At 36.0% G+C, this 14,933-nt stretch overlaps 1 protein-coding gene across 1 annotated transcript in view; it reads left to right on the top strand.

The window, feature by feature from the left end:
- Positions 1-14,933, top strand: part of PIEZO2 (piezo type mechanosensitive ion channel component 2) — a 318,116-nt gene that overhangs the window by 50,464 nt on the left and 252,719 nt on the right. Inside the window, exon 2 of the mRNA XM_050891534.1 lies at positions 9,219-9,314. Within this exon, the coding sequence (XP_050747491.1) occupies positions 9,219-9,314 (96 nt within the window). The remainder of the gene's footprint in view (positions 1-9,218; positions 9,315-14,933) is intronic.

Below are 14,933 nucleotides of genomic sequence, written 5' to 3'. Positions count from 1 at the left end.
CTTACTGAAACTGCTGCTCTGAGAAAGAGAGGAAAGGCGAAAAAAGTCAAAGCAAAAAAACCCCCAAAACTGTTTGAAAAATGTTCACTGTCCAGCAGTCATCTTTCCTGATGAGTGTTGACCAGTGAAAAAATGTGATTGTAGAAGTGCTGACATGAACCAAACGCATAGTATTTATCTGTTTATCAAAGCATTCATGTTTTTTTCCAAAAGAAAAGTTTTCTGTCTGGGTGTAGCACACACTAGATACGTCATGCTGCACAAAGCAGCACCTTGTTGAAATGTTGGCTCAGGAGCAGGGTGGGGAGTGGTATACGTTAGCATGGTGTTATCAGCAGAGCTGTTCCATGTGGAAGGAGTATTGGTTGGTGCAGGAGGTAACTTGTCCTGAGCTGACACAGTTCTGTGTGGTTCTGCATTGCACACCGTAGGCTGTAACCATTACTTTGCTCTAAAAGGATGATAAGATTACATGCATTTCACTTAACTGTCTTGCGCAGCAGTGTATAATTCCAGTCTCGTCTGTCATGAGCATTACTTTAAGTGGAATTACTCAGAAGTGAGTGAGAGCAAAACTGTGCCAGGAGTTAACCCCTTCTTCTGAATTTCAGTAAGAAAAAATAAAGTTCACAGATAGCTAAAGTTCACTGGGCACTATGCCTATCAGATACTTGTCATTATTAGAAGGTATAGTTCTTGAACAGGGACATTTTTTGTCACTTTTAGAGTTTTATTCTTAAAAATAGGTTGTTTACAGCATATCTAATTTTACAATGAGTGGCAATTGTTTCCTTGTTATTATAAAGAATCTTGGTGTGAAAATTTCTGAAACAAATTCTGTATTTCTGAAACAGAAATTTGAGATGTGAAGAAGTGTTAGAAGATACAAAAACCAGCAATTTATGGAAGTAATACAACTTTCCTTTCTTCTTCAGAAACTGGTAACACACATGTCTTAACAAACTTAATTTTTAACCTACTTGTTTTATTATTTTTACTGCGTTTGGTCAGTCACAGGCATGTCAGGTAAAAGTAGGAAATCCACAGAGACTTAGTAAGATTTGCACTTGTGTCTCTAAGCTGAAAAGGAGATGTGAGGTTTGCTCCCCCTTGTACCTGAACAGTTGTTGGCTCATAACATTATGGAGGAGATGAGAGTAACTGCTCCATCGTCTTTCTGAGAGATTCTGTTCTGTGACTATTTAATACTGGATCGTTTTATCCAGCCGACAGTGAATGAGCTTAACTTTTTACTATGTTAGTTTGTAAACAATGTTCATCAGACGACAGAGCAAGCAGTGTACAGCCTTTTGGGTTTTCATTTCGATGCGAGGTTAGGTGGGCTTTCTCCTCAAGCACACCCCTGCCCCCAGGGGCAAAGGCACCAGGAACTGTAAGGAAATGCTGGAGGGCAGTTTGCTAATATTTTGTGTGAATTCATGTGTGTGTGTTTTGGTTAAAGAATGCTGCATGCATGAACCATTAGAAAAAGGAGGAAAATTCTGTTTTCATTTCTTCTTACATTTGCTGGTTGATATTAAGAGAGACGATTACTAGAAATTAAAAAGCTTTAAACGTAAAAGCTTTGTGCAGATACAAATAGCAGTGAAACAGACTTTTCTCAGCAGTCTTGACCTCTACTCTCTGTCATGTTGTTGGAAATACTTGTCTTTCTGGCTAATGGGAGGTGGGTTTTTTTGTGTGATTTGTTTTTTAACTCCTTTTCCTTGAAAAATCCTTTATTCATAGTAGTTCTTATTCTATAAATTTTAAATCACCTTAGCTCTTTTAACATTTACATTTATTCGTTACTGAGCTCTTGTACAGTCCATATAGTCCACTTTACCATGGTTTAAAATGTTGTTCAAAACTTCTGAATTGTTATTGCTCTGTCAGCAAGGAAAGCTGTGTTTTATGTTTGTATCTGTGAAGTGTATTGCCTTGGCATATAGGAATGTATATACATAAGGAGAAACTGCAATGGCTTATGTTTTTGCATCTCTTAAGCTGGTTGCACTGGACAATGAAGTAAAAGGTCTTCTGGAGTTTTTGCGGTGGAGTGCCACTACAAGGCAATATTTTTTAAGTTAGAGGTGAAGTGTGTATTTTTTGGGGGGGATATTCCCTTTATTGCTGTGGGTGGGTTAGCTCCTGCTCTGTCACTGATTCTGTAATGCCTTTGCCTGTATGGGAGAGTAACTGAATTTAGTACTAATGCTTTTAGAAACACGACTGATAGTTTCTCATGTACTTTTGTTCTTATCAGCTGACTTTCTAGAGCAAATCTAGTCTCCTGAAGGGTGAGAACATAAAGCCTAATGCAGGACCTACTTGCCTTGGTTACGCAGCTTTTGGTGTCCAGTAAGATGATTTGGGGTAAAAAAATAATACACCCCCCCCCCCCCCCCCCCCCCCCCCCCCCCCCAATTTCGAGTATTCTAAAGAATGTGGGAACTGGCTGATAAATGTCTTACCAGAGGGCAGGACAAGTGGAAAGGCCTAATAATCATGTCATTAGGACAGTGCCTTATTGATAAGAGGAATCTTAACTGTATATCCTCCTGAAAGAGTTTACCATTCATGGCGCACATTCATGGATGGTCTTGTAGAGCACCTTGGTTTGGAGGAGGAGATGTATTTGCTTTAGCAGTTGTTTCACTCTAACTTCTTAGACTGGGCTTTTGTACCAGAAGCTTTTCATCTTGGGTGTATACCAGTGTCTCGTTCACATGTACGACTTCTGTAGCCTGTCTTAGTCATCCGAATTAGGTGTTAATTGGGTGTTTTCAGAATTCTGAGGATGTAACTGGCAGAAAATTTGATATTAACCACGGGATAACCATGAAGAATTATAGCATTAGAGACAGGAATCTGGTTCTGAGTTCTCCTAGCTTTAAGAGCTGGACACTTGGCCTCCTGGAGACCAAGTATTTTCACAGATCAATCAGCTACCACTTCCCTTTCCCTTTCGTTTTTTGGTCCCTTGCTTTCAGAGATTTATTTCAGATCAACTGGGTATAAGAATGTGTGAACAGCATCAGCTCTGTCTTTCAGCCAACAACCCTTGCCTGCTCAGGGTTAGACATTTTTTCAGCAGCACTTTTTCCAATGAATACTTTCACTGAATGTATTTTTTGTCACTGGAAAAACAAGCATGAATGTTAAGCCAAATTTTAGTCTAAAGGTAGCAATCTTGAATATCCCTGCATAGCTTTCTTAATAATCTTGCAGCTGTAAAGTTGTTAAAACAGGATGTAAACACTGTGCGATATCCTGCTGAAGGTGGAAGACACATGACTTCATTGTAGTTGGCTAAATCAATTCCTTCTCATGCTAATGCACACATTAGCATGAACACATTAGTCTGGAGAGGATAACGCTAAGAACGATGTATAATATTCTCAAACCTAGAGCAGAAATATGTGTAAAAAACTGTTTTTACATAGTTCGTGAACAGAAAAGGGTATAGCAAGCAATACATTATTCTGTTAACATTAATGACAGTGCCTTTTTAGTAAAATAAATTCAGAAATCGTGAGTGGATGGCTAATTCCTTCTTCACCTGTCCTTCATATTTTCTGTTGTCATGGCTTTTGACACAATTCTGGCTTACAAATGAGAAGTCAGTAGCCCTTTGGTACTATGCTTGCACTCTTAAAGGCTGATTTTTTTGAACAGGTAGTTTCCACTTCTGAATTAAATACCTTTTAAAATTTTTGTAGAATAAAACTAAACACATCTTTTATGAGGCTATTTTTTTCCTCTGCTTTCCAAGATCAAGCTCAGTGCAAATTCCTCTGTCGCCACCCACTTTGCCCTCCAGTATTTGTTATTTAATAGGTAAAATACAAATTCTATACAAATTATCCCCTTTAAGTAGAAGAAAGGAAAGAACTGTTGGTATAAATATGAAATAATAACATGTAGCAGCTGTTAGAATTCTGATGGAAAAACCCAGTATCTACATGTAGAAACTTGGTGGTGAGTCTAAGAAGCAGTAGTAGATTTCTTCAAGTTCAAAAGCATTCTTCTTTGGCTATCATATAATAATGAAAAATAAAATCTATAAGGACAAGGTTACATGATGTCATGTGATTTAAGATTTTCTGTTTTTTTAAGATTCATTTTTAATTTTGTATGGCGCATACTGTATATGTCTATCTTAAGAATGAATTAGATTTTTCAACTTCATTGTAATAAAAACTTGAAAAATTATTTTTTTCTAATTCTTCATTAAAGATATAGTTCAAACTAAAATAGTTTGAGCAAACATCATCTGTGTTCCTTAACAAGCCATAAATTGTGGACTGTCTGGTAGTCCCTTTTTTTTTTTTAATGCATATGTACAGAGCACGTATATATCGTAGTCTGGGGCATTTAAAAGTGTACTGTCTAATAAAGGAAAAGGAAACATAATTTTGAAAGGTATCTCACTTAAGAGTATGTCCTTTTCACAGAATTTTAGACAATGACTTTGTGAAATCTCAGTGAAATGCACATTTCCTTTTTTTTTTTAATTTAGAAAAAAGCAACATACAATAATGAATGTCCTCTTCTAGTGCTGAAATATTGACTGGTTTTATTGACTATGCCAAGAAATATACAAGCAGCCCTTAAAATATTAGAAAACTATACGTTCCCAGGTATGATGTCAATTCTTCTTAATTTCAAGAAGAGAAGAAAAGAACTCAGTTCTTGTGTAAGGCTGTCTAAGGAGTTGTTCTTAAACCTAACATATTCTGATACTCTTATCTAATAGAAATTATGGATCATTATGTTAATAAAACTACTCAGCATTGGGGACTTTTTTTAAGGCTTTGTACACAACTATTTGCTCTAGTGACTGTAGCATAATAGGAAAGATTTTGTATTATAATAAAATTAATCCTTTACCTGAGTAGTTTTACCTGTATGAGGTAATCATTACACTCACTTCCTAACAACTCTTGTAAAAATACTTTAAAATACGTTCTTCATTGCAAGATTTAAGTGGTCAGAGCTGATTTCTGTTCTCTATTAGTCCCAGAATATGTCAGCAGAGTAGGCTTTAGAGATTTTTTTCTTTGTGCGTATTTTTTTTTAAGATATGTATTACATGTAGCAGGATTTGTGAATTATGAATACATTTACAGACACGGTGAAAGAGAAATACATCAGTTATCTGTGACTGTAATTTTTCATTTGTATGAACAAATGACTGGATGCCAGAAAGATTAAATATTCTACAGCTATCATTTTTTGCTATAAACAACTTGCATGTCAGTCTTTTGTGAAAATTTTATACATCTGCATGTTACTTTTTTTTACTATTAATTTCTTTCTGACTGCAATGGCATAAAGATGTATGAAATTATCATAACTGTCTTAGATGACATTCTGATCCTGTCTTTAAAGGTAGCCTTTTTTTAGCACACTATGCATTTAAACAGAAATATTTCAAATAATCACTTATGAATGGAGTATTCAATCTTATATGTTGTAAAGTGCTCTTTTCTTGCCACCCAAGGGAAGGTGCCCTAAAGTACTACAGCTGATTATAAAAAAGCTAAGTTTGCTTCTAATGTACTAATATGCTGTATATCAGTAGCTCTGTTTTTTATATCTTTTCACAGTTGTGTATTACTGCTATCATTGGACTCTGAACAGTAGCAGAACTTCAGAGATGAAAATCACATTTCTGGAGTTTTGTTACTAGAGGCTGTTAGAAAACATGGTGAGAAATGTGGTTTAAAAAAAAGACTGAAGAGAAGAAAGTGTATATGGACTTTGCATGTATGGTATATTTACCTATTTCAGCTTTTTGTTTAGTGTTCATTTTAGGCAAACCCATAATTCTGAAACTAAGAAACTGAAGGTCCTGGATACTAATAAAATTAACACTTTCACCTTAGGAAATATTTCTTTTTACCAAATGTCTTAAAAATATTTTTGTATTTCTGCAGGACACTTTATATGAAAAAAAATATAAGGGAAGGTTTGTATGGAGAAGTAATCTCTGTTAATAGTCCAGTTTATGTAGTTGCGGAGGAAAAAAGCTTTTGAGAACACAGTCTTCTCAGGTCTAGAAATAGAAAGCAGGAAATTTTGAGGTAAATATAGTTCAAGAATAATTCCTCTGAAATTAATTTTGCTAATCGATTAGACAATTTTGAGAAGAGGTAACAAGCCTAAAATGCTAAGATTCCATTAATTTTGATAGTGCAAACTGACCAATGTAACCCAAACATCCAGAAATTTCTATACCACCTGGTTTGCCAAGAAATTAATTTGCCTAGGTGCTTTTTCTGTTGATGGAATTCCATTGACCTCAAACGGGACTTTCCACTGTGATGAACATCTGCGTACAGCTGCCTTTGCAAAAGGAGACCTTTGTGAATGCCAGAGGGAGTGCAGAGGATGGGTTCATTTGCTTTTTTGGATCATCCTTTGTTGTTGTATCAGTGACAAACTGAAGCTGATTTTATGCCCAGCAACTTGTTCTAGATGGTTTTGAGTATCAGAACTTAGGAATACATATATTTGACAAATAATGTTGCAGTGCAGTGTAAATATGTAAATATAGTGCAGCTGCTGTTTTCTAATCTTTTATCTTGCTAAAAATATGTTCAGTCATGGCTCTTTGCTCTGGCGCATTAGCTTGGTAAGGCACTAATCTCTTCAGCAAAATGTTCTAGACTGATGGAGACAAACACAATATGGAAGTAGTGAAACAGTTGCAGTAGAGAACAGTAAAAATGTTGCAGTTAAGTTTTGGGGGCTTTAATTTATTGATTCTGAGAAATGTATTGCTGGTGCTCTTGCAACTGCTTAAATAAATGTAGGTTTTCCAGGCAATGTCTAGCCAAGGTTACTAGTTTGCTGGAGGACGCTTCAATATAAATAGAGGTTCTAAATATTTGACATGGACTGATTAGCAAGGCATTGACATACGGCTAATAAAGGAGGGTATCTAAAGCACAGTTGCTGTTTTCTGTCTTTGTACTGAGAAAACTGAGTGCTAGGTGGTCTACAAGAAGTGTAGCAAGCTCAATTCTGAAGAAAGAAGAAAATGTATATAATATTGCACTGAAATCAAGTAAGCTGTTTAACATGATTAAAAGCTGATTGACACAATCCCTGTAATAACTGGATAATAGTATTATCTGCTAATGCTATTATTCTGCTACCAGAATAACTGAGAACACTGATCCTTCCCCTTGAAATGGAAAAGCCTTCAGGCTTTAGATCAGCCTTGAACCACTATCGTACCTTTTTCTATGAATGCCAAAGAACTTCTTTCCACCTCAAATTAAACTTGCAAAAAGGTTGATTTATGGTTTTGTCCTGATCTCAGGAATGTCCTCTTTGCCATTCATTCCAAGAAGACCACTAATGGCCATCGCACATCCTGTGCTCCTCTGCAGAGCACCCTGAGAGTAAGCGCATCATAGCGGGGCTGACTCCCTCTTCTCAAGTACATTCACTTTAAAGCTCTGATAGTTGCTTACAGGATTCCTAGTGGGATAGGTCCTATTTACTTTATCTTGCAGTTTTTCATAGTTACAAGTGTAGGTGTAAGTCTTCGGGTGGCCTTTAAAGGCTACAGCTATAAAGGGAGCTTAAATAGTAAGTGACAGGAGCAACCTGAGTTTAAATTCTTACAGGCGAATGAGAAGCTGCTCTTAAGCATTCTGGATTTCACTCTGAAAAACCCTGTATCAAGCTTTGAGGGATTTCGTAGTCCTTGACAGATTTTTTTGAAGGCTGGTGGCAGAATCATGTCAGTTTAGAAGTAGAGCATAGAAGCTTCTTGTCCTTCCTTCTTGCCAGACTTACCCATAAAGTTCACACATTTCTTGGCTAAGCTGCAGATGTGGAGCGTAAATTCAGAGTCTTTCTATCAAGCCTATTAAGGAAATCGAGTCGGTTGTTCAAAACATTGGTAAGCTTGGGAAACAAAAATTATAGCTATTGTATGGATTTCTTTGTTAATAGAGAGACTTCTCAGTTTTGTAACTCAAATGGACAGATGTGGTAAGGATGAGGACCAATTAATGCTTGTTAACTCATTTCCAGTATAGTCTCCATGAAATTTCATGAAGTGGTGACTGGAGAAACTTGTTTTCTTTTGGAATACACGTTTCTGGCAGGACTAAGGCTGTATCTGTCCTCCAAAACCAAGTTGTTTTGGATATAGCTGAGAAGACTTAATTGATACTAGTTACGTTCCATGAATAAATAAATGTAGAGGTTAATTCATCTCCTGACTCCTCTGCAGTTGGCTTATCTCATGGGAAAGGTTGAATGTGGTAGGTCTTACAATATTTCAACATCTGCTGCACAGTGGAATTACAGATTACTTCGTCATTTTTTGTTGCTTTTATCCTTTCTATATGGAAGGCCATATGCTTCTCTTTTAGCACAGAATATGCATCACATCCTTTGAAAAGATGCGCCTTGGCTGTAGCAATATTGCTGCTTGTTGTAATGGCCTGCTGGCCTGGATACTTTCAGGAAAATACACTAAATTTTTAAAATAGAAAAGGAAATATTATACAAAGTTAGCAGAGTAGTTCCATTCTTTAGAAAAACTTGCATAACACCAGTTGCAAGTTGCTGTGAAGCCCTTTTTTATTTGTAATTCACTATCTTTTCACTAGAAGAACTTTGTAAGAGCAAAGAAATGGGTGATAGTAAAATTCAAAGACCTCTGTAATAATTTAAAAATATTGCTATTTTAGGGATAACTGGTGATTTTACACATGCTGTAATTTGGAGTCTGAATCTACTTCATCATTTTTCTTCATTTTTACTGATAATCCTTAATTGTATTATAATGAACTTGTATGTAGTGTCTTAAAGAGAGCCCATAAATACTGATTTATGCATCCCTACATATTTTTGTGGGGAATGGTTTAATGAGTTGATGTATGAGGAAAGTAAAAAGTTTAGGTAACAACTAACTAACTTGTCCATCATTCTGGACAAAGTCTTTGTAGCTTGATGCATCTTTTGCTGAACTTAAAATATATATTACTGTGAAAATACTTCAGAAGTGTATTTAATTTTATTGTTTATTTTAAGCATGAACTTGAATACTTGTGTAGAAATGGTTTAAATAAGTGGTGAAAAGTTGGTAAGGTAAATAGTAAACTCAAATGGGAAATGCTTTGTGCTATTAAATTTGATTATCCCAGGCTGATTAAGCAATATGTTCTTCTTCTTTTCTCTCATCGCAGCCTGTGCTTTCCGTTACAATGGGCTCTCCTTTGTCTACCTCATCTACCTCCTGCTCATTCCTCTGTTTTCAGAACCCACAAAAACAACGATGCAAGGTAAGATGTTCATTGCTTCATTATTCAGAATGTGTGGTGGACACAGTACATGCAAAAGCCTTCGTGTAGTAGAAGGTGAAGTCCTGAGCATTTTCCCCTCATTAAGTGAGCTAACTTGTAATACATACTGTAAATTCCCTGACACTGTAGTTTCACTATATGCTGGCGTTGGTGCTGAAGGACTTCCAACCATGATGCCATTCTTGCCCCAAGGTGCAGCAGGGCTGTCTGATAGTGGTACTGGGGGATCCTTTTTATGGCATTATTTCACCTGGAATACTGATATGGTCTGGGTAAAAATGAGCTTTCAGAACCCCGTAATTCTTCTGTGCCAGGAGGAGTGATTGACAGGATAAACAGAGCCATTTTCTACATGCCAAGAGTGACAGTGGGCAGACATCCTAATTCTCTCCTTTTAGAGTCTAAAAAAGTCTATTTGATTAAAACTAATTCCTGTGTGATTTGACAGACACTAAATCATCCAGTTTGCGTGACTGATGGCAGCAATCTTTCTTCAGAGGAAAATGCTTTCTTAGGACTTTGGATAGTTTTCCCATATTGTGTGTCATACTGCGTTACACTTCTCCTGAATTTCATATTATGATATGTTCATGAGAATTCATTTCTTACATAAATTCAATATTTCTGAGTGTAAACATTTTGGCCCACTGTCCCTGTCACCTTTTTAAATTGTGTGCGTATGTGTGTAGGTGTATCTTTCTAGAAAGTGTTGAGGGATGTTTTTCATGTCCAGAGGATGGAAAAGAAAGGGGAAATCTATAACTAGTTTAGCTAAAACCAGCCAAACCACCAGTAAATCAAAGAGTCAAAAGCTAAATAAAACAAACTTTATTAAAAAACCCTCAAACAACAAAACCCACTACGTGGCTATATATTTTACTTGTCTCTTCTTTTTTTTTCCTTTAATTTCTGTCACTTAAATAATATTTTTTAGTTTTCTCTTCTATTTCTGTTTTGTTCAAGTTGTCATTTTTTCCTGAAACCTTTGCTTCCTTGGATTAAGTCTTTTTATTCTTTTGAACTTTCTGGTGTCCTTCCACTAAGCTTTTCCTTCCTCGTCTCCTCCTGGCTCACTCAACTCCCCAGTCACAATCTCTGACCAACATTCCTACATCTTGCGCTTCCATCTATTTTCCCAGTTTATCACCTTGCACTTTCCAGTTATTGAACTTATGCAACTTCTCTCCACCAAGTTTAGGTTTTTTCCAGGCTGTAGAATTAGAAATTAGTCTGGAATGGTTGATGTCAGTCTAGATTAATTTTAATTTTGACAGAAACATAAAAGGTTAGAAACACTGGGGAAAAAAATACTATACTCACTGACATAGTTCAGATGGTGTTTAAAGCTTAATGAGTAAAGTTTTTTTTCTTTTTTCCTCCCCTTAAATATTTAATCTTCTTTAAAAATGTAATTACTAAGATAAAGTAATATTTATCCTTAATCATGGAGATAAGGCACAGTTTCCTGTCTCTGCATATGTTCAGTATATTTGTTTTAAGGTACTACCTGCCAGGTGAAAATACGAACCTCTTCTAAAGTACAGGAGACATCTCTCTCAGTTAGAGCTGAAACACTGAGTTATTTAAGATTTAGCTGAATGTGTTGTTTGCAGACATATTACTTAACTGTCCATGAAGCTGGCTGAATAAGGGAAAATATATTCATGAGCATTTATGTGCAGCTGAAAATGTATTTGGTTAAGTCTCTTGTTCAGCTCTGTCTATTATTTATAATCCTTGAAATCAGTCATTACAAAGCTGATTAAACAGCAAAATGTACTACTCTGCATGAAGCAACTATGCAAAAAAGTTTCATTGTAAATAACATTTCTGGTCTACAGGAGTAATTTAAAACTTGACCAATTTTTCAAGGGTTGCTGATGGGAACTGCTTTTGTGGCAGATACCTCTTTGCATGTGTTGTAAAGCCATGTGATTTCGGCAATGGTTTTCTATATGAATTATCTCTAAAATCAACAACTGATTGGTTACCTACTTCTCTGGAGATGACAAATAGGCAGTAAACCGTGCAATAGCCTAGTTTCTAACTTCTTTGATTGTGAGATTATTATATTAGTGATCTTTTTTCTTTGTGTCTAAAGTCTACTGTAATGATGTTCTTGTCCTTAACAAAGGCTTGTACATGCTGTTGTGATCGAAATAATAAACCATGACTATATGCATTCACCCTGTCTTGGGCCAATAGCTCATTTGGCAGTACTAAATAACTGTTTTATGTGGCGCTTTTTGGTGTAACAGAGGTGAGTTTGCATTTAGTTAGTTTTGTTAACTTTCCTTTATTTCATTTCATAATTTCTGATTAATAAGACTCTGTAGCCAGTCACCATGTAAATAAAAAAAAGGGGGGTGGAAATGAGTTAGTTTCATGTATGGACTGGATTTTGCTGACTCTACTTATGTTAATGGCAAAAAGAATGGGATTGCTTCTGAATTAAGATACTGCTCAGCGTGACAAAACATATCTTTTCTGTACTGAAAAAATTTGGCATAGCCATCAAATCAGTAAAAACCATGTTTTAAAAATGCGTAGACTGATAAATTGATGAACAATATCCAAATCATAATAATTATTAACTGAACATTATTTTGAGTATTGCTGAAACCATGGTAAAGAAATGGAACAGTGGCGTTTGTTTTGCAGATATGAAAGGGCTTGTGATTTGGAATAATCTGCACAGAATTGCAAGATGCAGAAGGGTTGCAGTGACAAATTTGGATCACCAAATGTAGCTGAAGAGGTTTTAGGGGAGTATTGGTCCAAATGAATACGGCAAAAATTTTTACACAAACATTATTTTGATTTCCCTAGGTGAACAATGCCCCTATGTGTATGCATCAGTTCTATAATGCATCTGTTTATTAGCAGTCTTTTTACACTCAGCTGCACTAGTTTTCTGGAGTTTCACACTGTCTAACTTCAGACATCTGACTTTAGACATCTAACTTAAATGTTCAAGTTATGATTTGGGTCGTATATTCAGTGAATAGAAATAGGCTCCTCATGATGGTGCTCTGAGTTAGCCATTTGAGCCTCCAGTGAGTCCAAAAATCTTAAATTAGATGCTTAATTTTGTACCTGATCTACATTGCATGGTATTAAGTCTTCTGAACAAAATAAAGAGCTTAAGTGAATATTGTCATGTGATACTCATGAAACAGAAAACAGATTGTTAACCTCTTAATTGTAAATTCTTGCACTGAAATCTTCATGGTTGAGTGGTTTGTAGTAAAAAAAAAAGTACTTTCTATATTAGTGAATGTTCTGCTCTGAAACAGCTTCAGTTTTTAGCTTTTCAAGATTTTCTGAACATTGCTTGCGAATGAACTGCTGCCCAAAGTATGCAGAAATCACTTGAAAATAACTTTAAAAAAACCCAAACAGAACCAAGCCACTGATTTTGAGCTATATGTTTAAAAAAAAGTTTAACAAAATTCCTCTCCCTCATTAATCCTGTTAAAACCATGTTGTACTGATGGCAAGTGTCATACTTAAAACTGTAATACAGGACCATCCACAAAGAATGAAACATTTAAAGACTATAACCTCCTAACATATTCACTAATAGATGCATTGGAGTAGTCTTTCATGTCTGCTACTATGGAATGGTGATGTTTGCAACCTTACATGTCTTTCTCTGTATCAAAAATTTGAAAAAGATCCTTAAACTTTTTGGTCTTTTCCTTTTAAGCCAGTTCTAATAATTTTCACAGCAGCATTATTAGTAGGATTTGATGGAAAACACGAATATTGTAGCTAATTTGGATGCTTTCAAGCATTCTGGTTTTCTTAAATTATATGCATAAAAAATGAGTTTGTAGGTTGGAAATACAGACTCTGATTTTGAAAAGACTTGCTCACGTGGTTTGTGTTACCTGCTTTGAACAGAAATTCAATCAAATGTGCATCTTAAGGCTTACAAGTCTGTTACTACTTCAGTCTAAGGAGACGTTTTTAGTTCAAGCAGTTGGAGTTCATGACTTTTTCGTTCGATCTCATAACAATTATATCACCTACTATTAGTATATTATTTTGGGGGCATTGTAGTTGGACTGCTCCAAATAGGGGATAGCAGCCCACCTGGTTTCACCATCTGAAAGTGCAGCCAAAACAGAGGTACCCATTTTGTGCGTCTGAGGTGTATGATTGAAATCCTATTCACCCCTGTAAGGGGTAAAAGCTGTACCTGTTTACTGGATTTTTCAATAGTGTTGAGAAGTTGTATGCTGCACTTCCATTCTTCAAAACAGTTTTCTGTTGTGTCTGCCAGAATGGACATTGACAGGCCATAGACCTAGTCATGTTCTAATCTCGTTATAAATTAAAAGGTATGAATTGGCTACACTGGGAAGGGATATGGTTTAAAACATGTTTAAAACATAAAACATATTTCAATAAAAAATCTTCATGGTTTTGAGTGGTACAACTTGAGTTTTGACCTTTTTCTCTTTAGACTTACTGTATGTCTATATGCTTTTGAGAAGGGTTTCATCCACATTTTACGTGTGTAACCACAAAGATGATTTGTTCCCTTTTTTGGAAATGATTTATTATCTGTTATCCTTAAGTGCTCAATAGAAAGTACTCCGGGCAATAATATAGATGCTGATTAAAGGGGGTGGGAGAACTCTTTAAGATGTCTTTGGAACTACTGAGTTTCTTTGTACAAGCCCAAACCATTAGTATGAAGATTTATTTATAACCCAGAAAATGCTTTTCAGCAATTAAAAATGGGATTTCTGCTGGAATGGGCATGTGTTTTCCTATGGAGGTATGCCAGGCTGCTACATAAACATCCTTTGGCTCAAAATACTGCATCTCAGCTAGGTCTCTCCACTTCCAACATTATAGGTATTCTCTTGGGAGTGAACAAGGGAGCGTGTTATTTATAATCAGTGGTCCAAATCCTGAAGTACTTATTCATGGAAGTTTTAGCAATGGATGAGTGAAAATGAAGCAATACCTTTACATTAACCAACCTCAGAAATCCTCTTGCATCTTACAAGTCAGAAAACATTTCTGTTAATGATATTGTGTGGTTTCTCACTATTTATTATCAAAACATTTTCTTAAGAAATGAATTAAAAATCTCTCCACCTAAGTGAAAGTGTACTCACAAGAAGCATTGCACTGACGCGTTGGGTACAGAAATCTTGTATCTGTCTTACGTTGTTGTGTATGATAAATAATACCTGTGCCTTTCTCACTGCCTGGGAATGCTGTTCCCAAACGGGATGTTCTGCTCTGAGAAGGCAGACTCCAATTCCTGGGCTGTTTCACTTTTTGGCTTCCACAGAAGAGACTGTAAGCAAGGACTCCCGTTAAGCGGTTGATTAGATGATGTGTCAGCCATTTTCATTATCATTTATTATATGAGTGCTGGCAATGTTTTTGGACCCGAGTATGGTAGAAACTCAGCAGCATGTTGATTGAAGCCTTGCAAACAAAGCAAAGCCAACAGAGTTGGGGCAATGAATGCAGAAGCCAGGAGGAGAAGATAACTAGAAATTTATTTTAACTTGCAATTAAATAATTGATATGGGCTTTTTAGTGGGGTTATCAATGACTGTGGGTCTTTGG

Source organism: Gymnogyps californianus, chromosome 2, assembly GCF_018139145.2.
Source record: "Gymnogyps californianus isolate 813 chromosome 2, ASM1813914v2, whole genome shotgun sequence".
Lineage (NCBI taxonomy): Eukaryota > Metazoa > Chordata > Aves > Accipitriformes > Cathartidae > Gymnogyps > Gymnogyps californianus.
This window is presented reverse-complemented; position numbering and strand designations above follow the sequence as displayed.